Raw genomic sequence first — 25,724 nt, forward strand, 5'->3', positions numbered from 1 at the left:
TAGTGGAGACCTTTTTTCCTGCCTGGGGACTACATGTCGTTCTCCCCCACCCGACACCCCAAGCGTCCATTCGACAACAGTTTGTACCTCTAATACTCCAACAATCCATAACCACCTCCCAGTACCCCTTCTTATTTAACCCGACCCGACCCGATCCAACCCCATATTTTCTTCTAAATAATATTATTGTTTTTTTTTATTATATTATCTTTAAATTCTATTATTATTATTTCTCATTTTAGATTTTTTTTTTTGTTAAATTTAGTGTGGTATTTGCATAACTTTCCTCTCTAAGTAAAGTCAAAAGGTTTAATCAAAATTAAAATAAAAGCTTCTTTCAAAAAATAAATGGCCTTTTGGTAATTAGAATAATATAATATTCTTATTTATCGTTTCTAATTTGTTAATGCAAAGATTATTATTTAAAACTAATTTTTTAAAATCCAAAAATTAAAAGTTCCACACTATAATTCCTTTTATAAAATAAAATAGTTAACATCTCCAAATATTTTAAAGAGAAAGAGAGAGAGAGGGTCTCTTCTCCATTTTATTTTAGGTGTATGGGATTTGATTTCACAGATTAATGATTCACAATCATGAATATAATTTTTTAAATTAAAAAAGAATGAAAGTTGAATAATTATAGTCTTAAGTACTTTGATAATATATCATTACTTTTAATTATTGCATTGTTATTAAGAGTTGAAAATTGTGGATTGGAAAGGAGAGGTTCAAATTTTCTCTATTACATTAAATTATGTATGTGTATCCTTTTTCAAATTAGGTAGAAACAAATAAGTTAAAGACCAAAAATTAAATGTTAATGGTATCCGTTTTTTTAATTCAAATGTAGAGATTTGAATCACAAAACTCTTTCCAAAATAGAATTGAACATTTTTTTTGCTAATGATATCGATTTTTAAGCTTATTTCTTATTAAGAAAATTTATAGTTATTAATGTAGAGTGACTAAATAGAAAGGCTTTTTAGCCCCACAATTTTTGTAACCTACAAATATATTTCATTCAGAGCAACTTTCTTAATTTCTAAGGTTTGAGCCAAAAGCAATTACACTGTTTTTCAACAAAAATAATTTGTGCATAGAACATATATTTTTAACAAAATGTAGATGTATTCAATTAGTGTGGAATGGGAAGATTTGACATTTTGTTAGCAATTTATCACTTCTTCGAAAAATTAAGCACCACGCCACATTTTGTTTTTTCAATTAACTGCCCTTTCCCTAATAACATCTTAAATTTTAAAAATACTCAAGTTTATTTTAATTATATACTTTTAATTGTATTTTTTTCAAAAGATCGAAAATAAAAATTATAAAATACTTTTATTTTATAGAAAAATCAAATGTAATAAATTTAATGCTTTTAGTATATTTTTTCTAGGAAGAATAGGTCCTTTATTTCTATTTTTTTAAAAAAAATATTTTTCTTGTTTGTCAAAAGAAGGAATATTTTTTTACATTGAATTCAAACTAGTAGAAGACGTTTGGAGCGTAAAGTGAGTTATTATAATCTATCGTTATTATAGTTTGTGGGTTATAATGGTTTGTGAATTATTATAGTTTGTTTTATCGTTTTGCAGCTATGGATGAACCACTTTATCGAGAAAAGCAAAATTGATAAGGTAAGTTAAGTAAATAAAAGGGTTGGATGAATTTGGTATTTTAGTAATTATTTCCAACAAAATGATTATGTTTGCGTTCTTTCTTTTTCTTTCTCCAACAAAACCATATTCTAAACGAACATTAATACCCAAATTACAAACAAAACTAAACAAGTTTTATCTAAAGCTAAGTTTGAGAATTAATACCACATATCAACGTAATCAAATATATATCTCGAGTTTATATGTTATGTTAGAGTTAATATTTGTGTTTGGGATGTAAAGTTTAGTTCATAAGTACTTCACCCATTTTTTTAATTATTATTATTTCTGTTTTTAATTCCTTTTATTCAATAATTCTACGTATCTTTGTTTCAATAAAATATGAAGGCATTTTTCTCTTCTTTTTCTTTTTTAGTTTTTCACAACGTGCGATCAAATCGCCTAGTAGTTTGGTATATTGCCTAAACTGAACAACTCGTCTATTGCAAAAAAAAGAAAAAAAACAAGTTAAGAAAAGAAGACTGAGTCGCAAATCTTACTCTCTTTAAGACGTTTCACGACTCTGCTCAAATGTGCAAACAGAATTTCACATGCCCCGGTCTTTTCCAAGATAAAACAACCTCTAAATTTTGTTGGTATGAACTGCACTTAGAAGTACACTCGAATCTCAACACTCAATAAACACTTTTATATGCTGGATATGCAAAAAAATTAAATACAAAGAGAATTTTGGCCAAGAGAGAACTTGAGAAGAAGAATTTGTTTGTTGTGTTCAAATGAGAAAGAAAATGGGGCGCGGGCACACGCACACGCACATATATATAGTAGATGAAGAGAGAGACACCAACTCTCACAAAATTAATGACCAAAGAAAAAACCGTCCAACGGTTATTTGTTTTTATGACGATCAAGGCAACAGTTCAACGATCAACGTTACGGTTTGTAATAATAAATTTATAGCAAAAGTATTATATTATGATTTTAATTTCTCTCCTTGCCTAACCAAACTTTTACCTATCTTCTCTCCCCTTCCAAAACCCAAGTATTCTTGGGTCCAAACTCATGAGTCAATGTATGAATTTTTAAATGGAACTTCCACGTTGAACAATGTGGAAATACATGTTTAAAATAAAATAATAATAAATATTTGCTTATTCAAAATTTTCATTCAACCAATCTCACTTGTTATGTTAGTCACATTTCTTCAATAATTACACTTTCAATTCCTTCAAATTTAGAAGATCATCAAACAACATTCCTCTATTTTCACTCATTCTCGTGGAAAATGATTTTTTTTTTTAAATCTCCATTTTATGGAAACTTTTTTTGCTATTTATTATTTTTGTTTGTTTTCTTTTCACCATTTAACTATATGCATATTTTACAAATTCTCTGCACATTTGATACATGAATTTAACCAAAGAAAAGTATAATAGGGTATATGTATATATAATCGTGGCCAACAAAAAGTTAATTTCATGCATACAAAAGAAAGTTTATTAAAATGGTTATGTTGCTTAGTCATACAAAGTAAGCAGGTATAATACATCTTTCTTGATTGTGTCGAGTAAACAATCAATTTTTTTTGGATGTTTTTGATAAATAGGTCTATTTCAATTTTGTATTTAAAGCACTTTTGCAAGCCACATTTTTTTTCTTTTTATAGTATGTTATTGATAAGGTTAGTCATTGGATATGAACAACAAAGTCAGTGATTGAAGTTAGTTGTCAAAGACGATCATTGGAGTTGGCTGCTAGATGTGACCATTAGAGGTCATCTTTGTCGTTCTTGATTGCATAAGATGAATGTTGGTATTGATTGTTAAGGGTGGTTGGTCATTGAAGTTGATTATCTAGGATGATTTTCATTGAAGTTTATGTAAGAGGTAGATGGTGAAGCACGAAGTTGGAGGTGGTTGTCGAAGTTGATTATCAAAGGCGATCTTAGACAAATTTTGTAGTTGTAGATGGTTGTTGGAGGAAGAAATTGGTTCGCAGAAAAACGATTTTGAAATTGGTCACAAATTTGTTGTCAAAGCCTAAAATTGGTCGTGAAGGTGGTCACCGAAGATGATTTTCGTCGGAAGTGGGCACTGGATGCTAAAATAGGTTTTAAAATACTTTATCTAATAACACAAATTTTAGCTACCTTTAAAACTTATTTTTCTTTTTATATATGAACCTGTCGGGTTTGAGATAATTTATAGTCGCTTGCAAAAATTTCCACTAAATAAAATATATTTTTAACAAAAACGTAGTCAGCGATAAGTTCGGGATCGAACCAAAGCAACCTCGTTAAAGTTAATTTGTGTAAAATGTTAAGAACTATAAAGGGTGGGATCTGATTCAAATGCAAGAAAAGGAATTCTAAATTAAAGATTCTAAATTAAAGGAAGTCAGCAACAAAACCATTAAAGATTCAGCATAGAATTCAATAAAAAAAAAAAAAGCGTAAGACTCAACAACAAATTCATGAACTCTCAAGATAATCAATCCTAAATCTCTATTCCCAAAAGAGACTAACCTTTAATGGAACAATGTGGAAAGGAAATAGAAAAGAGGGTTTAGGAAAGAAAAAAAATTCCCATATCTTTATAGTTTCTAATTGATTTAAGAAAAATGGTGGGGGTGATATTGCAAAATAAAATTGATCTCACACTGATATTAATGTACTTTCTTTCCTTTTTCTGTTAATCAAATTTGTATCGTTGCCTCTTCTTTTAGAATTTGGGGGGAAATATGCTAATGGCTAAGTCTTGCGTGATTGTTTGTTTCTAAGCTTGTTTCCATTAGTGTCTAGTTTTCGTCCTTGGGACTTATTTGTTTGACATGAGATTAAAACGTTAGTTCAAATTGAATGAAGGAGAAAGAAATTAATATTGGGATAATTAAAAAGAATTGAGTAGAGAGTTGAGAGTTGAGAGTTGAGAGAGAGAGAAGAGGAAGAAGAAGACAAAAAAGATTAGAATGTGTTAATATGAATCTAAAATTTCCATGATATGTAAAATGATACAAAACTATCAACAACAGAGTAAGTTAATTACAAGAACGCAGTAATGCTAGGAATTGAACAAAGGAAACATTGCAACTTGCAACAAAGAGGGGTTGGAAAATAAATAAGAGGAAAGGAAAAGAATAAGAAGTCACCAAGTTTTTGAGTTTGGAAAGGAACAACTCTATACCTCCATGGAAATATTTTACAGAGACCAATATTAGGAAACAGATGATCCAAAGAGCCAATGTTTGATTTGTCTTTAATTAGGCCTTTGCCCTCTAATAAACCCCTTCTTCCACTCCAAAATTCACCCAAATATCCAAACTAGCAGTTAAACAAAAGGGTAGTACTCACCACCAAAAAGTATCATGAATGCTTCTCATTTGTGTTCATTGGTTTCTCGGGGACTTCTAGCTGGGGAGGCAAGAGTTTCAGAAAGCTTCCTTGAACGGGTTGATTAGCCATTGCTGATTCGTTATCTGTGGTTGGAGACCAAAGTGACAACTTAAAAAAAGGACATTTAACGAAGCAAGCATCTGACCAACTCAAAAGATGCTTAAGAAGCTACACAATGTGCATATAAAGCAAGTTCAGGAACAAATAATGGAATGAAATTGAAGGTCTCTTAAGGGATTGAAAATTACCAAAGAGTGATTTGATGGAAGGTCTTTTAGATTTTGCGCTCTTCTTCTTCAATTCGGCTGTCAATAAAAGCCGCAGATAAGTCATGTAAGATTGTTAAAAACAGGCTCGGAAATGGATGTCGTAAAAGACAATATTTCCAACAAGAGAAGGGCTAGTATCTTTTGCGTATTAACAAAAGACATTTTGTGCTACACATTTTCGTCCAAGTTTTCACATTTGGTTATGCATGAACCAAACATCTATCTTCTCCTTAAACATTATATCATTCAACTAAAAGTTGAATTTATTCTGTCATATATTAGAGAGAGAACAAAGGAATATGGATAAACACGAGCGCAGAAAATGAAGATTAAAGCCATCAGCCATCTATCAACATGCATGACTCGACTAATCAATAGCATTTTTTCCCAGAAAATACAAAAGTTGCGATGAGTAACCAAGCCAAACAATACAAAAACCTACATTGCCTCAATTTGCATTACTGCCAAGTAATGAAGATAAATATACTGTTCTTCAGTTTATGCGTAGTGAGAGGGAGGTAAAAAAGAAAAGAAATATCTGTTCTTCAAGCATGTAATAAATTTATACCAACTACAAGAAAAAAGAATAATATTGTAAGGAGGTGTGCAGAGAGATACCGATTCCGGGCAATTGATTATCATCAATGATCTCAAAGTTTTTGTACGTATAACCTACAAAATTGATATCCTTCGATGACAACATCTGCATCAAACAACAAAAAGATCAGCAAATAAGTAGCATATTGATGTTGATTAGCAATGTCCTAAACTACAGGTTCATTGTCTGTCTGTATTAAATAAAGAACTACATCATATAAAACATTGGCCAAACATCCAACGATCCAACACCATTGACATCCCAAATGTTTGTATAACCCTAACAACTGTTTCCCAAATGGCAAGAATCATACTAAAAATTCAAGAAATAAATCAACCATTTTTAAACACAGAGTCAACAGTTGAAACATTAAGGCTCCGACCAGTTGACCTTGTTTGTCTCTCAATTACAAAAGTTGCGGACTAGTACACATTAAGGCATTAAAATAAAGCCGCTTTTCCAACTTCAAATCAAACCAGTGATAAAAGTTGAAGAAAAATACAGAAATCTTATCAAGTATCTTCAGCTAACTACCCAAAGTGGATTTGAGTCACAATAGAAAAAAGAGCCAATCATCCAGCATATTGGGAACTTTAGATGCAAGGTAGAGAATGGCCACAGTAAACTTTTGTCACTGTAAAATAAAATTGAAACCCAATACCAATGGTTCTTAGAAAAGAAATGATACATGATCAGAAATCTGACAAACTAACCTTTCTCCATGGACCTGATTTTGATGAAGTTTGAAGTGCGTTTTCAGTCTATCACGATATCAATAATTAGATAAACAGAACACGTTAGCACAAGGGCAGCAGAAGTAGTTCTGGTGTAGATGCAGAAAATAAATAACTCGCATACCTCTTCAAACTTCTCAAAATTTTGAGTATCCAACTCATCATTGACCTCAGGAATGAATGCAGCTTTCATTTGATACAACTTATCCCACTCAATGCCCTTGAACCATGGGTGCGCCTAGAAATAATAAGCCAAATCAATCAATAATTAATTGTCACTCTATTTTAGGAAGTTAATAATGATCAAAATTCAGAACAGAACACACCACACAACACCTTTATTTCATCTGCACCCTTGGTCCCAAGCCTTTGTTCAACGTTGCATAAGAGTTTACTAATTAGATCCTTGGCTTCTGGAGAGAGTTTTGCTTCCTCTGGAAATTTCAAATGAGTTCTCCAATTAACTATCTGCACCATAGGTTAAAGAAAAAAATTATTCACGAATGAGAAAATAACATCAAATCGCAAGACAATACCTAAATATTCAACTAAGCTCCACAAACTAGAGATGATTTATCAAAAATTACACCTTGTCCTTACAAGACCCAGACCATCATAAGTTTTCCAGACTCCAGGTATTGAATAAAAGGAAAGACAATGAAGGGTGCTTCAAGTTGAAAATAATCATGACATGAATCCTATCCATCCTATCCATAATAGTGGTTACACTCGTCAGTCCAGAATAACATTATCCTAAACGAAGGTAGATTTATCTATTCTTCATAGATTTATCTATTCTTCATGTGCATTTCAATTTTTAGTTTAACATTTTGCTTCACAGCCTAACTAGACTTAGAAAGTAACATCAAAATTAAGTTTCTCATTTCAATCTGATTCTAAGGTAATTCAGTATTCATTAACATTAGATGTTATATTTCAATTTCTACTTGTATTTATTTGGGTTGGGTTTCTTTTTTATTCATCCACCAAATCCACTCTCATCCAGTAAACATAAACCAACATACATGTGATGTGCATGTACTCCATAAGATTAGCTTCCATTCATGTTAAGAAATTAAGGATCGTCGTATAAACTGAATCTAGTTCCACATTACCTTCCGACAAGTAGACATTGGCTCATCTGAGTAAAACGGTGGAAATCCCACAAGCATTTCATACATGATGGCACCAAGTGACCACCTGAAGTAGTTTTAGCAAAATGATTAAAAGGTTCCCTTGAAGTATAAAAACAAACTGAATAGAGCAAAAAGATGCTGACCAATCACATTCCATTCCATATCCTTTCTTCAGCAGAACTTCTGGGGCAATATAATCAGGAGTTCCAACCGTAGAATAAGCCTACGACACAAACCACCTTGATGTCAGATACAAAATTCAGGGAAGTAACAAAATTTTTGCAGATAGATATAGTTGTAAAAGGTTTAAAATGAGAACTTCATTATAGAGAGAGAAACCCCTAGAAGAATCAGAATCAAAAAGGAAAACTTTTGGTTCATCAGTTCACCACTTTATTAGTGACTAATGTAAAGTACGGATCTACCATACATCATATTGAACTACTTACAAGATACCGCCTATTTTTTTGCCAATGCTGTAGTTGTTCCTGTTGGGTGCGTTTTGATGCCACAGGACGCCCGTCACTTTGAAGGGCACCACTGAGGTTACTTCCCTGGGAAAAATCCTTTTCTTGGAGGTTGCTACAATCTAATGGTTTACATAATCCAAAATCCGATAATTTCATATGGCCATCCTTGTCAAGAAGTAAGTTATCCGGCTTGATATCTCTGCAAAACCCAAAGGGACTAAGTGTCATTCCCAATAACCAAATATGTGCCTCCCAATAACAACACAACGAAATTAGTCAGTTACAGAATAAATCAAGCAACATATACCAACCTATGAATATAGTTATGTTTATGGATTGACTCGATAGCTAAGACTGTTTCGCCAACATAAAATCGAGCCTCATCTTCAGTTAGAGTATCTTTTCTCATCAGCAAAGTCATCATATCTCCACCAGGTAAGTATTCCATGATAAGATATAAATACTCCTCATCTTGGAAAGAGCAGTAAAGCTTTACAATACAATTACTGTCAACCTCCGCCAATAGGTTCCTTTCAGCTTTCACGTGTTCAACCTATAGTTAAATAATACGCATTAAATAAAATAGTGACTAAGGCCACAAATGATGTTTATAAAGCTAATCTAAACATACCTGGCCTCTTCGAAGCATCTCTGATTTTTTAAGCTTCTTCATGGCATATACATGACCAGTTGCTTTCTCCCGACAAACTCTAACCTGTATCTCAACCAAAAGGGAAATGTATTTATAGAATGAACAATAGGTAAATAAACTATCATAGACTGTGGGCATCTGACATCAAAAACTAAAATATCTAGTCAGCCCATTCATTAAAAACAAAACCATCAATAAAGAGATGCAAAAGGTTGAAAGGATTTGGAGTCCAACCCCAATGAAGAGAAAAGGTAGACAATAACAGTATCATCCCATTACCCAGAAGTTTTCGGTAGTACACTCTTCGTGTTCTTCCTATGGATAAAGGACCTCCTCAACACTATTCATGTGGGTCACCCTTTTCGAGGGCTGAAAGCCTTGTTGTGGAAGCCCATATATTGGGCCTTCTTTTGGATCCTTTGGAAGAAGAAAAGGCAAAAAAAAAAAAATCCCTTTTGAAGGGATCTTTGACCTCAATATTTGCTATGCTATCTCTTAGTGTAAATTGTCTAGTCACTTTGATTCTTACACTCATGCTTCCCTTTTAACCTTATTCCCCTCTGCCCAAATACTTAAGAGGCCAATCATTCACCTCTGCACACAGGTACGTGCTAACCAATTCATCTGAGAGCTTCTTTCCAATTGACAACCACTAGCAGTAGCAGCAGTAGCCACACCAGCCATACAATCAAGTAAGAAATGATAAACTTTAATGTTAAAGAAAGTATTCATACCTCTCCAAAAGCACCCCTCCCTATCATTGTTAGTGGCTCAAAATCATCAGCACCCATTTTATGCCTTTGAAGACGCATGTACTCTGTTTCCTTCTTCTCCAGATGCTTCAGCAGGTTGCTTTGCTCTTCTTGAGAGACCTCAGCATCAGCCAACTTCTTTTCTAGTACATGACGCCTGCAAAGAAAGAGACGAAAATTTTATTCTGAGGTACAAAAATTAAGAAGTACATAGAAGGTAAATCAAACAGCCAAAGTGACAAGGACTTCAATGAGTTTCTGGGGAAGGACTACATTGCCTAACAATGCAAGTGCAAATGGAATAAAAAACATCTATAGAACAAGATCGAGCAAAAACAACAAGTGCCTAAGTGGAGCATTTTTAGCATCTGTCACATAGTGTTTTACATGAAGATGAAAAAGCAGCAGACAAAGGACTAAGGAGTAGATAGTACTATAAAAAAAATAAGCCAAGCCCACAAATATTTCTCTGTTAGCATAGTGTTTTTTTCTTATTGACCAGAATATTTAAAAACATTCACAAAGGATGAATACGTTAAAGAATAAAATAAAAGACACGTTGTAGACCAGTATATATTTGAATTACAGAGGAAATATTAGTAACTCAAAATTAGATATACATTCTTACACCTAACGGTTAATTTTATTAAAAAAAGAAAGTGTGTAACATAATAGATGCCTTCCCAAATATAAGTTAAATGCATAAAAACATGGCAGTGAAAAGAGCCTGACCAGTGGCCCATAAGGAGAGGGAGAGGAAACGCAAACTGACAAGTACAAAGGTACATGGAAAATTAAACAATGAAGGGGACACATAGTCAAATTTATCTGCCCACAAAACTATGAAAAAAACTATAAAAAATGAACCAACCTCTCCCTCCTTTCTTCCAAGCTCTTCATCTGTTTCTTGTAATGATTTTCTATATACTGCTTGGCAGCTGCAACCTTCTGCTTGGTGACATTTGAGGGTACATCTTCACTAGTTGGTGCTCGTGAAGGATCTCTTGCATTGCCTGTACTCTCCTTATTTGTTGAGGGCTTTGGCTTGTCTTTGGATCTAAACTTATTAAACCAACGCCTAGTAGCTTCCATTATATCATACAATTAATATGCTAAGTTCTAAACCACACTTCCCAATGTTCATTTTAATTCAACAATTATACATGACATAGTTCACCCAGTACGTAGTGTTACAGCAAATATGCATATACAGAGCAGCAAGTCTCTAGTATGTTAGATAATGTGATTTCCTGCATGAAGAAAAATAACTAACAATGAGAGAGTGGATAAATAATATTCAAAAGAAAATAATTTAAATTAACATAGCGTTGAAATAAAAATAATAAAATGATACAATGTCTTTTTAGTTAATAAAACATAAACCATTGTTTCCATGAGTCTGTAATAGTGAAGGCATTGATAAATTAATAAACTTGTCAAAGCCTCCAAGTTTTCTGGTAAGCAGTTTCCAACAACTTGACGTTACAAACAGACACACTTCCTTCAGCCAGAAAACTTCAGATTCAGAAAGAAGTGATCTCATATATCAACCGAGCTCCGGTTTGTGTCAGAAACTCGGAGTATAAGTAAAACAAAAACCTCCCTTAAAAGTTAGTGAACAAAATTTCAATGCTGTAAAAGTATTTCCGGACATAGAAGCGACCAGCAACAAAAATGATACTTGAGCGACTATACACTGCACCAAATTTCTGACCGGTCAGATGGCCAATCCAGAACACCCAGTTTACTAAAATTCATCCAAATTTGTTAAAAGAGAGTTCCTTGGTGCGTTCTTCTGGCTATCACTTGTCAGATTATTATTGATTAGTTGTCACAATTATATTTGTTCATTTTAGTCTTTCCAATTCTAAAAAAAAACACGACGCACAAACATTCATTTTATCGAAATTTCAAATTTCGTAACGACCGAGTCAAACTACCCTCCAAAAACCACACCCTCTACTTTATAACCAGGAAAAAAAAAAGTAACCACCAAATCCTCCCGCAAATTCCGATTAACAAAAATATCGAAGAAACAGAATACATAAACCACCAACCACCAAACAAGAGAACATCCACAAAGAAGCAAAAAGGAAAAAAAAAAACCATCGTGTAATAAAGCATTTCAATCCACATTCTCCACAAAATTTGACAAAAATAAATTAAAAAAAAAAAACCAAACCAGATCAATCAGCTCAAATTAAAAGAAAAAAAAAAAAGCGAGACCCGCAGAAGACACATCCAAACCCATAGATCGGATAATGAAGCAAACAAGTATATAAGTGAAAAGAAAGAAAGGAAATCAGAGATTGAAGGAGAATTAGAGACGAAAAAGAAAAGCAGAAAGCAAAAAAAAAAAGAAAAAGAGAGTACCGTACAAGCTGTGTGAGAAGAAAGAGGAGCAAAGCAATGAGAAACCCTAGAGAAGAGATAGAGGAAATGTAGGGACGTAGGTTTCGGTTGAAGAAGAAGAAGAGGAAGAAGAAGAAGAAGCAGTGAAGAAGAGGAACACTCTGTCTTCATGATTCGGATGCCCCATTTTTTTTCTTCTCCTTTTCTTTCTTTCTTCTTTTAGTTTAGTTTTTTTTTTTTTTTTTTTACTTTGGTTGGGTGTTTGAAAAATATAAATATAAAAAGAAAAAAGAAAAAAGAAAAAAGAAAAAAAAAGGAAGAAAGAGTGAATAAGTGCTTTTGTAAACGCGTAGACTTGGGTGCTTCACTTTCATTTTGCTGTTTGGCATTACATTTCCCACTCATCCAAATCTCAACTTCTCTCTCATTTAATTAATTACCTTCTTTATTTTCTTCAATTATCCCCCCTTAATCCAATTCCAAACAAATTATATATTTATATATATATACTTTACAAAATATACCAACAAAACTTTATTGTAATTTTTGCCGTCTATTATCACTAATATTTAATTAATACTCTAAATCTTATAAATATTTATAACTATCAATTTTTTAAAAAAATTAAACTAATGTTTAGTCCATAAATTATTGAAAGTTCACTTTATATTAAGTATGGAGTTTCGTGGACTTGCGAGGAGACTAGACAATTCTCTAAACCTCACACCTTACCTTCGTTTTAAATTTTCTTAAACATTCATTTTGTTTTAAAATTCGAGGTCACGTTTTAAATAATAATAAAAAATAAAAAACTTACTTTTAAAAAAATCGATTAATAATTCAAATTTTCATGAGGCATTTATCGATATAGCAAAGAAAATTTAAACTATTTACAAACTATACTAAAATCATTAAATTAGAGTTTATTTCGATTTTTTTTTATATATGTTTGGTGGTTTTTTTTACTATTTATGATACCTTTTTTACGTGAAAACTTTGACAGATGAAATAAACAAGAAAATTAAATAAAATTGTTTTCAAACGAAAACTTAAAATTTGGAATTTGTGTTTTATTTAGTTCCTATGTTTTTAGAATTACAAATATTAGTCTCTTAATTTTTACGATTTTAAAAAATATGACTTTTCAATTTTGAACTTTTATTATGCGTAAAATTGAAATTAATTGAGATCTAAATTGTGAAATAAAATTTAAAAAAGTTTAATTTGCTAATTACTTAAGTGAAAATTGCAAAAAAGGAGACGAAATATTTGGAAACAATCTGTACTAATTTATTTGTTATTGCAAATCTTTCTAATAATGTCTAATAATTTATGGTCCATTACACAATCATCGTTCCTATCCTTAATTTTCATAAGCATTAAATCACACATATTGTTTTTTATGTTAAAAATATGTTGCTTTATAACTAATACATTGTTGTGTATTTTATAATTAATATTTTAACAATCAATTTATAACCTAAATTGTCTATTTGTTAACTCAATATTAAAACAAGGAAACTTAATTTTTAAATGTGAATTAAAATTCAAACAATTTTCCAAATAAAGAACAATTACACTTAATAAATTATAATTTAAAAATATATATGAAGTAAAAAAATAATGATATATTTTGACTTTAGGAGAGAATAAAAGAAAAAGAAATAAAATGAAGGATATAATAAGATGGGACAGTTGGATAATGCAAAGCATATTCAAAGCCATGACGTCCGCCGGAGATGCAGCGGCCGTGCTGTCGATTCAACTACCGCCTCTCTCCGCCGTCACCTCCACTTACCTCTATTAATTAATCTAATCTTACTTACTTAATTTTTTCTTATACTATAATACTTAATTTAATTTTCAATTTTAATCCCCACATGTAGGAGAGGACCCAAAAAATAATAATAATCATAATAATAATGATACATCAATTTTTTATTTATGAAAATTGAAATATTTTGTATGATAATTAATAAAATTTTCTACGTTAAATTTTAAAAATTAAATACCAAATTAAGAATTATATAATAGATTACCAGTTTTGATTAAATTAATTTTTAGTTTTCTTTTTCACCTTTTCGGTTATTTTTGTGATAAAAATATGTACTGTAGAGAATCTAAGTTTCGAATAGTATATGTTTATTTTAGCCAAATAAAAAAATATTGTACTTATTTTTTGTGTGTAAAAGATATCACATATAAAATTAATAACAATTTCAATTAAACGAGATATAAAGTTAGTCTTTTAACTTTAGAAAAATAAACTTTTGGAGGGGTTTAATATTATAATATACTTAAATCAATATCAAGTTATATACGAGAGTCTTTTCAAAAATATAATTTACCTTCTATAGAACAATTTTAAAAACGAAAAAAAAGCTCACAGGTCCACAATAGAAAATATAAAAATGTTTGGTTGGCATCAAACACCTAATATATTTGAGAAATAATCGTGTAAATAGTATCAACACGATCATGTAGTTTTTTTAATAATGGGAAAAATACTTCAAGTCTAAACAATCGTTTGACCACGCAAAATGATCGTATTAACTATAGTAAATGATCGTTTAAATCATATTCACACGCTTGTGTAGTTCTTTTTCAACAATGGAAAAATGACTTCAAATCTAAAGGATCGTGTTGACCATGCTAAACGATCGTGTTGACTATGTAAGTGATTGTTTAGATCATATCCACACGATTGTATAGTTCTTTTTAAATGATTGAAAAATGGCTTTAAATCTAAATGATTGTGTAGACTAAGTAAGCAATTGTTTATATCGCATCAAAGTGATATTTGAATGATATTGATATTCAGGAAAAAGAGTTGGATGATATTGATATTCTGAAAAGGGAGTTGGAAGAAAGAAATAGAAGATGAAGAAAGAAAGAAAAAGAAGATGAATAAAAATATAATAAAGAAAATCTGGAAGAGAGTTGAAGAAATCTGTAAGAATAAATAAATAAATAGCAAAGAAGAAAGGGAAAGAGAAGTGACGAATCGTACACAACACGCGAAAAGCAAATTTGAAATTTATGAAAATATTTTACCAGATTCATGTGCTTTTACTTTTTGTTAAATATGCCGTAAATATTTTGATATTTTGTTTTATTTATGAAAATTAACTAAAATGAAACTGTGAACTATTACATTTTTTTTTTAATGATATTTTTATTGATGTTAAATTGACAACAGAGAACAAATTTTGATTGATATGTATAGTATTTTTAATGAATATTTTAAAAAATATAACAAAACGGCAAAATATTTACACAACATAGAACCATTTCAAAAATGAAAAAATCATACACGCTCATAATGGAAAATATAAAAAATGCTTCGTAATCTTACAAACTCGTAACAAAGCACATAATATGTTTGGAAAACAAGCGCGTAATATATGTGGGAAACGATAGTTTAGATTTGGTTATTCTTTTCTACACGATTGTTTAGATTTGATCGTATCTAAACCTAAACTATTTTTTTCACGATCATTTGTACATGATTGTTTAGATTTGTGACATTATCGTTTAGATTTAATCATTTAAATTTGGGTAGCCAAATCTTGACGATTTTTTTCAAGATTCTTTGCTATTTAGATTTTTCACAAGATTATTTGGTGTTTAAATTTGGATAGTCAAATCTCAACGATTTTTTTTTCAAAAAAAATTGGTACACGTTCGTTTAGATTTGGTACAGGATCATTTATATTTGGGAAACGATCGTTTAGATTTGGAAAACCATCGTTTAGATTTGACTATTTTTGGTACACGATTGTTTACATTTGTCAATCCAATATTCCAACGATTTATTTTCACGATCTTTTATATTTCGTACACGATCTTAAACAACCAAATAATCGTTTGAATTTTTTTAAAAAAAATTGCAGAATGAGAGAAAAAGACGATAAAAAAAAAACAACCGAATAAAAATTTGGATTTTTTTTTAAAAAAATGCTAGAAAGAGAGAAAAAAATGATGAAAAGAAAAGAAAATTTGCATAAGAAAGAATATGGAAAGGATGGACAAACGAAAATATTTTTTAGAAAATGCAAAAGAAGAGAAAAGACGATGAAAAGAGAAAAATTTTGGAGAAGAAGAAAAAATGATGATGGAAATATAAAAAAATTGCAATGGAGGAAAAGAAAAAAACCGCACCAATGAAGAAAAGATAAGAGAGATGATGATAAGAAAGAGTAAACCTAAATTTTTTTTATAAAAAATAGTCAGTTTCATAGACTTTTTCATTTTGTTACACAAATCATAAATATTTTGTCGACTCGTTATATTTATGAAAATTTTCTTACATTCAAAGTATGACTTTTTTTCTTAGATTCAAAGTATGACTTTCAAATGGGCGTAGATATTTCTAACATTAATTTATGAAACCAAAACAATTTCGCCATCATGTGTCAACAAAAGTTTAGAAAATTATATGACATTTATTAAAATATGTGGATATATATTATTAATATTTTTGTTTCATTGTGTTGGAACTTGCACATGAGATTACAGTTATATAGGTGCTAGAAGTAACAATTAGACGTTTGGAAGTTCGATAGGGCTGAGCAAAATAAACCAAAAAATCAAGCTGACCAATCAAATCGAAGTCGGTCGATTAAAGAATGAGAGGAGCCTGTCGTTCAAAGAATGAGAGGAGCTAGTCGATGTTGGTTTGAAAAAGTTTCAAATAAAAAGTTTTCAAAAAACATTTCATAAAGTTTAACCGACGGATCGATCGACATTTATTCATCAACGGTCGAGGTAGGTTTGAACATTTACTAAACCAATCATAGTCGGTTTGGTAAAAAAATTGATTTCGATCGGCTGATGACCACTCCTAAAGTTTGGATGCTTAGATCAAATGATGCTTGGAACTTGGTTGTTGGTGTGAACACCCGACTAAATGCTAAGATTGGCGGACATCTGGATGGAGGACACCTAGACAGAACGCCTAAATTGTAGTCGCTTGGTTGGTGATTACTTATATTGTGGTAGCCTGAATTGAACACCTAACTACAAAACAAAAGACCATTTAGATGAAGGTTGAGTCCCTGATTGTGCTCTCTTTAAGACATTTTGCATCTTTAAGACATTTCGGAGCTCTACTCGGAGTGAAAATAGTCTAATATTGTCACACACACTCTATTCGCAGCTCTAGGATAAAATAGACAGAAAACTTAATCAAAGCTGCACCAGAACCGACCGATAAAACCAACACACACTAATTGATTTTGCTCGGAAAACAAAAATAGAGAGAGGTTTTGAGAGAAATTTGTAAGAGAAGTATTTTCATATTATTGAAATGAGAGGAGTGGAGAACTCTATATAGTGGTGAGTTTGGTAACACCTCATAAGTCATATTAGCATTAACACTCGAGATCTATAATACATCAATTGTCAAGTCAAAACTTAACACTTTAATGGTCATGTCAAAGTGTAATGCCTCAGAGTCTTAACGCATCGCGTACAAAATCTCAACGCATTACAAGTCTCATCGCCTCAATGATTTTAATATAATATTGCTATTTTCTTACCTCACTACGCCTCGTCCAACTGAACAAATGGGCGATGGAGCGTGCGTGTGAATATAACAACATATCCATATTTGTCTATCTTCTCGTCCCTTCTAAACATATAGGTACCACTTGGATATCAACATGCATGATTTGAAACAAAAAAGACACATACTCTTGCCTGAAGCTCACTACTTTCTTGAACTTTTAAAATGTATGACGACTACTCTTCTGTTATTTGCAAAAAAAAAATCATTAACTTTCTTATTGACAAAATATTTTAGGATCCATGACTTTTGTTACAACTATTGTTTTCTGTCGCCAACCATAATTCTAATTCTCAACTCATAGAATTTTGACTCACTTCACCATAAAGAGTAGAATATTTAGAATACCACCTTTCAAGATTTTCTTTTACGTCACATGGAGACGAACATTGCTAAAATTTATGGCTCAAGCTTCTCCCTATTTGACTCACTCGAAAGTTCTTCAACCATCAACATAACTTCCACCGCACAACTTATATAACCTCCAAAATCACTGCCCCACATGCAAACTTGTGGAATGCTAATATCACATCTTCTATCATGGTAAAGCAACATAACATAAGGATGATACCTATCTCTTCTTAAAGACAACATCAATATCTGATTTAGAGCTTTTTGACGAACCAACCGTGTCTTTCATGTTCCCAGATTACCAACAATGATGCGTTTTTTAACCTCAGCTATAATCACTCCAGAATTGCATTGCAAACCATACTCGTTTAACATGTGCTTGTATAATCCAAATTATTCTAACACATCTCTTCACTTGCACTTGCCACAAGTCAAAGTTAATCAATTCATCAGATTTATCCACATCAAATTTTACCATACTCATATTGTTCAATAGTTTAACTCAACTGACACATGTATGTACATGAAAACTAATAGGTCTTGAATTCAAATTCTATGCTCGTTGTATTTAAAAAGACGTTAAAAAGAATTACTAAACTCACAAAGAACGACAAACTTGCTTTACTTTTAGAAAACCAGTAAATAGTGAACAACAAAGTCCGACCATGTGACACTCTCTCAACACATTATATCATTCCATAGCTTAAGTTTAAAATGCTTAAAATTTGGATCGGTGTATTTAGAGCTCATCACTCTCTTGAATCTTTCAAATAATGAGATGACTACTCTTTAATATTTTGCAAAATTCCAACAAAATTTATATCAACTTAAAGAAGAAAAATAACATAAGTTTTTTAGTCCCGAGGTGTTAATAATCTTAGATAAAATCTCATGTTATCTAATATGATACGAAACCAATGAAAGGCAAAAGAGCATTTGGTCCAAGAATAAAAATCATTTAAAAGTTATGTTGAGTATCCCACACATTAAACAAATCAAGAGACCACGCACCATCTAGATAAGAATGATGAAGAACAGTGAAACTTAATTTATTACCATTCCTTTAATTTTTAAAACTAATTAATTAGATGGAAGTGAGTATTTTGTAATAAAAAAAAATCAAAATTATAAATCTCGATACTTAGTAACTAAATTGACACAAAACTCAAATCTCAAAAGTAAGACAGTAACATTTTGAAACGGAGACTAAATTGAAATCAAACTAAAAAAAAAATACTAAAAGTATAACATTTTGAAACATAGGCACCAAATGAAACTATTCCCAAAATATATAACCAAAAACATATATTTTTTTTAATAATTTTTAACCAAAATAAAACTCATACGTCAAAATGAGCATAATTTAATTAACTGGTGTTTGTACTATAAACCTCGAAGCTAGAGGTTCGATTCTCCTACTCTACAATTGAGTCAATACCTTTTGAAAAAGATTCGACATAATAGCCATTGATTTAGCAACCTTTTTGCCCGTTCCCCTACATTCACTTTAGATATTTTTTCTCTTTCCTTAAGTAACAAGCCAAAGAAAATGAGAATCACACAATTATAAGACACAAGGACTTCTTCATCAATTCTTGAATGCTACGATATTTTAGCAAATCTTACAATTAAACCATTCTAAAAATAAAATAAAATGAAAATAAGAAAAAGGCAAAAACATATTTATGAAAAGAAGAAAACAAAAACAAAACAAAACTTGCATTATAAGAAAGAAGGTGACATGATAAGAGAGGGAAAAAAAAAAGTGTGGAGGTTGTTATTGAGTAAATGGTGAGGTTCCTTTTCCTTTGGGGCATCTTTGAGGGACCATTATCTCCATTGCCATCTGCCTAAGCAACAACCAAATTAATGAATCTAAAAAGATTGTTGAAGGCAATGCTCCATCAAACTTATCTTTAAAAAGTTTCTAAATCCTACCCGTGTGTTTAGTTCTTCTCATAAAATCTACCTAATTTTGATGTTCAATAGAGATTTTACTCTTTTCAATTACTTCAAAGTGAATAAGTAGTTAGTTTGAACTTCACTCAACTAGTTAAAATATATAGCTTCTCGATCAAGAGATTTGAGATTTGTATCTCTTACCTCTACTTGTTTGTTAGTTTTGTTGCTTCAATACTCTGTTTAATTATTATAGATTTATTTTAACTCACTGTATGATGATCTGATTTTTACCTCAAAAGAAAACATGTAAGAATGGAAGATTATTTTAACAATCTCATTGATGTGCATTTCCTTCTATTTCAATTGAAATATTAAGAAATGCCAACTCTAATATTCTTTCAAAAGTCAAAGTTCAATTCTTCAATACCAATTCGAAATTCACTCAAAGACTATTTATTGGAATCTTGCCCTACATGTTTAAAAAATATGTTCCTGCTTAGACTTTTATTTTACTTTCCACAAAACTGGATAGGCGTTGGCTTCCCAAAAATTAAGTTGTTGGTCGACTAACATAATTATAATTATGCAAGAACCAAAAATGTCACTTCGGACATCAAAACAGGCCATTAACCAAAGTTAAAAACAATAAACAATGAATATTTGGAAGTAAGAACTCACTTAATCCATAAACACTCATAGATGGGTTAAACACAAAATTAAAAGTAGAGTATGGGAAAATGAAGGTAGGTAATGAAAAGAATTTAAAATACTATCGCAAAGCTACAGATTTTCCAATGGGTAACAGTACAAAAATCGTGAAATAAAATAACAAAACAGCAATAGAATAAGAATAAGAATTAAGAATAGGAATGAAGTGAATTTGAAAATATTCAGAGCCATATGCATAGCATAATAATGATGTTCATACGCGTTTTGTCCCAGGATATGATGTGACAGCCTGACAAAAGAAATTGTCAGATATTAAGCTATAAACAGCCTACACCCATCTTCTAATAATAAAACCACGTCGGTCACCTTTCTTTCATTCATTCTTCAACGCCAAATTTATTGGTAGCTTTAGACTTTAAGACCCCATTTTTGCTCACTTTTCAACATTTTACATGTCTAAACAGCTATGAATTGGAAGATATTTGAAGGCCAGATCCAAAATGGAGAGTCAACAACGAAGCAAAATTATATATTCCTATGACCTTTCAGCCCAAATCTTCCATTCTTGAATCAATAATCAAATAACTTTAAGTAAAAGACAGAGACAACAAAAGAGGGAAAAAAAATTGTTGAAGAATATCCATCGTCTATAGATACTATCAAATCAAAAGCATTACACTGAGGTAAATAAATAGAAATTTGAAAATATCTCCCTAATGAACAGAAGGAACCTTTTTTTACTGGCATCGCTGCTGCTCGGGACGTTCTTGCTGATCTGATCCCTCTGGGCGGCGATGGGCATTGGAAAATTTAACAGCAACAGGGACTTATGAAGAAGACAGCTCTTTTTGGTCTTATTCTGAATCCCTGACACTCTCACTTGTCAGCCACAGTTTCTTCTGAACTATGAATATGGCTTCGTCGCTGTCCAATTCTGAATCCGAGCTGGCATCCGCGGTAGCGACTGCTTCCCAGTGCAATGCAGGTAGATACTTCTTTATCAAATCTATGACAGATTGTTTGTCCCTGATAATGATGAAACCTGTGGGTCTGAGCATGCGATCCATCTCGAGCAACAGGTCCTCAGAACTGCATTCTTTCTTCTCGATGTCGGAAAAGACAGTCCATGCGTGAAGCAGATCGTATGTACGAGGGTATGTCGAGAAGGCTTCGCACCTGTAAAAAATCATGTATCAAGTATCAATGCGCCTATCCTATATTTAAGATAAAAATAGAATTGCATTCCACTACATTTTAGAGATAAGGTTGCGCAAGTGCAAATTTTAGCTGCATACCAGTTATTAGTAGTGCCTATGAGGCCCCGATCATATATCAATTTCAGTGTGTTAGGTCCATCTTCTGGAACAACATTCATCACCCACACATCCTTGTCCTTCAGAGCAGCTCCAAATGATCCCATATTAGCCTTCATGTCCATCACGTTCCTGATAGTATCCGTTTCGATCTTTGGACTCAGTAGATTCCAGTAACTTTCAACTCTACGCCGCCACATTTCCTGCAACAAGACAATATAAGTTTAGAAACTTCTGCATCCAGATTTGAATTAGCCAAATTCATCCTGGTCATAAAAATTACCGTGTCTTTTTCAAACATTTCATTTGAATAGCCAAAATCTTGAAGTCGTGGAGGAGGTGAAGTCAACCGAGCTGGCCAAGGAGCTAATCCACTGCCTTTGGCTTTATGATCACCTGCAACAACAAATCCAGTGTAATCATTGAGCAAGCATATTTATCTCAACACACGCCAATACCACACAACAGAAACTCTCATGATTACATGGTTCATAAAAACTCAGGAAAAATCAACTCCAGTTCAGTTTAAGGGTAATAGGCTAAATACACAAGAAGAAAAAAATAAACAAAATTAAAACCCAAATACGGTATTTATTAACCCGGAAAGCCATATGCTCTATCCGTAGCTTTAAATCCACCAATTTAAATAGTTTCCATTGAATAGGCAGCAACACATGGCTATGAATAGTTGGCAAGTTGAAAAGGAAGTACTTATGTCGGCAAATAATAGTAGTAAGAAAAAAAAAAGTCTAAATCAAGCCATTCGATAAGGGACTTACGGTCAGAGTAAGGAGAGATACAAGCTTCCATCTGCACACCCCAAACAGCATCGGGATCATCATCAGATCGGCAAAGTGGAGGGCGGGTACCAGGTTCTCTTTGCAGATAACAATCATTTGTTAGGGGTTTTTGCCAAATAACAGTCTGGTTTCTCTTGGCAGCAATTCGCCAACACATACGACCCACAAGGTCACTCATTTCTCTCCAAATTCTCAGATCCTCCTCATCCTGTGCATAAGCTTCAGGAGATGAATAAGCAAAATAACCACCAGGTCTAAGCAATCTATCTAGCTCAAGAAGAAGAATTCCGTCTCTTTGAAGCCAATCGATACGACATCGAGAACAGTGTGCAAGTTCAAAAGACCTGCTTGGGTAAGGGAGCCTCTTAGTTCCTAAAACACCAAGGTATGCAGGAATTCCTCTTTCCAAGGCAAACTGAATTTGATTTTGATGAACATCATTTGGTGCTAAGGACATTGCTATAATATTAGAAGAGAGAAGATAGCCTCCAAAACTTGCGACACCACAACCAACATCAAGAACAGTACGCAGTCTTCCTTCATTGTTTAGATTATCATTTGAAAAGTTGAGCATCTGAAAGATGATGGCTAACATTATCAGCTAATCAATTGCACATAATAAAATTTGACACAGAAATACAGATCTATGCTTGAGCCAAAACCAGAAATGGTTAAGATTAAACATCAGTAAATTAGAGTAATTTGATATATTTTGCGTAAAATGTTGTCTAAAAAGCAAACTCTTGTACGTTATAAAGAAGTGTTCAGAAATCTTACATTTGCAATTGAAGCAATGTACTTATCAGCTCCATAGTGAAAATGAGTACCTCCTCCAGGGAACACAATTTTTTCACCTTTGACAACCATCCAGTTCTGATCAGATTTCTCATGAGCAAGATGAGTATGGGGAATGTTTGCTTTCCACACTTCATCTCTGCTCTTAGGCCACTTAATTGGGACCTACAGTAACACATTATTAATATGTAAAGTTAGAAACCGTATGCTCAGATAATGTGGTTAGTAATTACTAATCAGTAAAACCTTCAGGTGATGCTCAGTGTTACCGAATTGCTACCTTGTATCCTGCTGGAGGAGGAATCAGGCAATTGAACCGCCTCTCGGGTGGTGGGCAGTGTCTTTCATAATGTTCCATTAAAGAAAGGTCCAGTTTCAATCTCATTTGGTAAATGAGATGTCTGTCCAAGCAGGGAATTAATTCCGAATGCCGGTCGTCACAAACCTTTGAAATGAGAATAGAAACTACATGAGGGGGCTGTATCTTTTACTTTAAGACTAAAAATATTAGAAGTTAAAGAAACAAATTAAAAATATAAAGCAATGAACTCCAATGGATGATTTGTTCTCTTTCTATAGAGAAAGAGAGTAGTGTTTTGATGAGAACACCATTCAAGTAAAGACAGTAACTTACCGGGTAACTTTTTGGTATGACATCATCGTCTGCGTCTTCCTGCTCGGTTGTCGTTGAAGATTCTTCAGAGTCTTCATTCCGCATCAAATAATGGCTCAAGGACTTGCTCCCATGCTGCAGAGCCGAGTCTTGGTTGCCAAAAATGGATCCATAATATGCATACAGAAACCCAAGAAATATTGCCACAACACATATGGTGGCGATTAAGCGCTTCTTCTGTGACCCATCAGATCTTCCCCTCGTCATATATAAACCTTTTAAGTTTTCCTCAGCTATATACTTTGACCCAAGTGTGGGAACAATGTTGAATGTACCACTTAAATGGAAACTAGATAACCTCCCCTCCTGAAGCTACAGTAGAAAACGATAGCAAGAATCAGGTATAGTATATTGTACAACATAAGGCCCAACCTGTAAAGGGTTAGGAAAGCATAAAGTTTCACCACAGGAAAAAAGAGCTGAATTACACAAATGTAACAAATTCTACTTGAAGTGAGTGAATTCACACTTCCAATCACTTATGGCCATAATCATAGGGACAATCCTAAATCTGAATTGCCAAGTGCACTCAATTAAAGAATGCTGGTATATATTTATTACTTGATTTACAATCCTTTATGTCACCATCCGAGCATCGTAATTTCTATTCTTAAAGAACCCTCTTGTTCAAATGTCAGTATAGATTAATTACTTAAACTAGCAATGAGTGACCAATAACCCTTAACAGAAAACAGAGAAGAGTCAAGAAATCTGAAATTCTCAATCTCAAACCCCATAACATGAGTAAGTTAAAGAAAAAATAATTCTTTGAATTCAACGTCTGAAAAGCACCGGAAAAGAAAACACATAAAATCCTTTTCTGCATCCAACGAAACTCCATCCAGTACATTGACAACCCAACCAACTGAAGAATGGATGAACCGACACGCATAAGCAAGATTCACCCTAATAGAATAATAGACTCTAAAGATCGTGTCGACATCAAATCAACATCAAAACACAAAAAGAAAACAGCCCAAGAGACGAAAGCAATGTGTGTCGGTGGATAAAACCAAATCCCCAGATCTGACAAATCCCAAAAGTAAAATCCCACCCAATAGTAAAAATGGAAAAAACCCCCGTTCAATAACAAGCTAATCAACACCTTGTACACAAATTCCAATCCAACAAAACACCAATCCAACAAATCACCAAATCAAAATGAAAATTAACGAATTAACAAACAAGATCCAGAAACCAACACAATTAAGATCCAAAAAGCAAAAAGAAAAAAAAGAAAAAAAAAAAAGACCCAAATGAGAAAAACAAGTAAAGAGCAAGGGAAATCTTACTGGCACGGGATCGGAAAATGAGTGCGGGGAGTGAAGAGGAGACGGGAAGAGTTGTAGGAGTGAGTGAATGAAGAAGAAAAAGGGGAAATGTGAGGGATGAGGAAGAAGGAGAAGGAGAAGGAGAAGGAGAAAGGGGAAAGGAGGGAAAGACAGAAAGAGAAACCAGATCTAAGAGGGGTTTGGTTTGATGGAGAAATTATGCTAATTTTGGGAAGGACCTGGTCTTAAGTACTCGCTGCTCTGCCCTTTGCCATAGCCATGGAGAAAGAGAGAGAAAAGAGAGTGATGTTTTTATACACTCTATTACGTCGACATGGATGAGGGTTTTATTTAATTTATTTGTATTTTTGCTTGTGAAAGTATAGTAGAATTTAAATATTCATC

The 25,724-nt window shown here is 32.5% G+C and overlaps 2 protein-coding genes across 3 annotated transcripts; both read right to left on the minus strand.

The window, feature by feature from the left end:
• Positions 1 to 4,585: 4,585 nt before the first annotated feature.
• Positions 4,586 to 12,236, minus strand: LOC101205120 (serine/threonine-protein kinase tricorner). 2 transcript variants are annotated; one of them, XM_031881026.1, is made up of 14 exons: positions 12,001 to 12,236; positions 10,499 to 10,877; positions 9,610 to 9,784; positions 8,855 to 8,938; positions 8,535 to 8,776; positions 8,203 to 8,422; positions 7,897 to 7,976; positions 7,733 to 7,817; positions 6,954 to 7,085; positions 6,742 to 6,855; positions 6,597 to 6,644; positions 5,904 to 5,988; positions 5,265 to 5,321; positions 4,586 to 5,099 (listed from the first exon to the last, which is right to left on the minus strand). In XM_031881026.1, the coding sequence occupies exons 2-14, from the start codon at positions 10,717 to 10,719 to the stop codon at positions 4,987 to 4,989; spliced, it is 1,656 nt and encodes a 551-aa protein (XP_031736886.1). In that variant the 5' UTR covers positions 10,720 to 10,877; positions 12,001 to 12,236; the 3' UTR covers positions 4,586 to 4,986. The 2 variants fall into 2 exon arrangements, with proteins under 2 accessions (XP_031736886.1, XP_004147149.1); XM_004147101.3 differs by having other exon boundaries at positions 12,006 to 12,235.
• Positions 12,237 to 20,968: 8,732 nt separating this feature from the next.
• LOC101204871 (probable methyltransferase PMT3) lies at positions 20,969 to 25,724 on the minus strand. The gene is made up of 8 exons (XM_011650849.2): positions 25,341 to 25,724; positions 24,010 to 24,360; positions 23,656 to 23,820; positions 23,358 to 23,540; positions 22,560 to 23,154; positions 22,064 to 22,176; positions 21,763 to 21,983; positions 20,969 to 21,643 (listed from the first exon to the last, which is right to left on the minus strand). The coding sequence occupies exons 2-8, from the start codon at positions 24,253 to 24,255 to the stop codon at positions 21,322 to 21,324; spliced, it is 1,845 nt and encodes a 614-aa protein (XP_011649151.1). The 5' UTR covers positions 24,256 to 24,360; positions 25,341 to 25,724; the 3' UTR covers positions 20,969 to 21,321.

This window comes from Cucumis sativus, chromosome 2 (assembly GCF_000004075.3).
Source record: "Cucumis sativus cultivar 9930 chromosome 2, Cucumber_9930_V3, whole genome shotgun sequence".
In the NCBI taxonomy this organism is placed as follows: Eukaryota; Viridiplantae; Streptophyta; class Magnoliopsida; order Cucurbitales; family Cucurbitaceae; genus Cucumis; species Cucumis sativus.

Coding starts and splice junctions, on each gene's coding strand:
- LOC101205120 (XM_031881026.1), bottom strand. CDS start 10,719: ATGGAAGCTACTAGGCGTTGGTTTAATAAGTTTAGATCCAAAGACAAG. Junction 8,777..8,854: donor AGATGCTTCGAAGAGGCCAG/GTATGTTTAGAT, acceptor ATTTAACTATAG/GTTGAACACGTGAAAGCTGA. Junction 5,100..5,264: donor TTCCATCAAATCACTCTTTG/GTAATTTTCAAT, acceptor CTCCAACCACAG/ATAACGAATCAGCAATGGCT.
- LOC101204871 (XM_011650849.2), bottom strand. CDS start 24,255: ATGACGAGGGGAAGATCTGATGGGTCACAGAAGAAGCGCTTAATCGCC. Junction 23,155..23,357: donor ACATTGCTTCAATTGCAAAT/GTAAGATTTCTG, acceptor ATCATCTTTCAG/ATGCTCAACTTTTCAAATGA. Junction 21,644..21,762: donor ATAGGCACTACTAATAACTG/GTATGCAGCTAA, acceptor GATTTTTTACAG/GTGCGAAGCCTTCTCGACAT.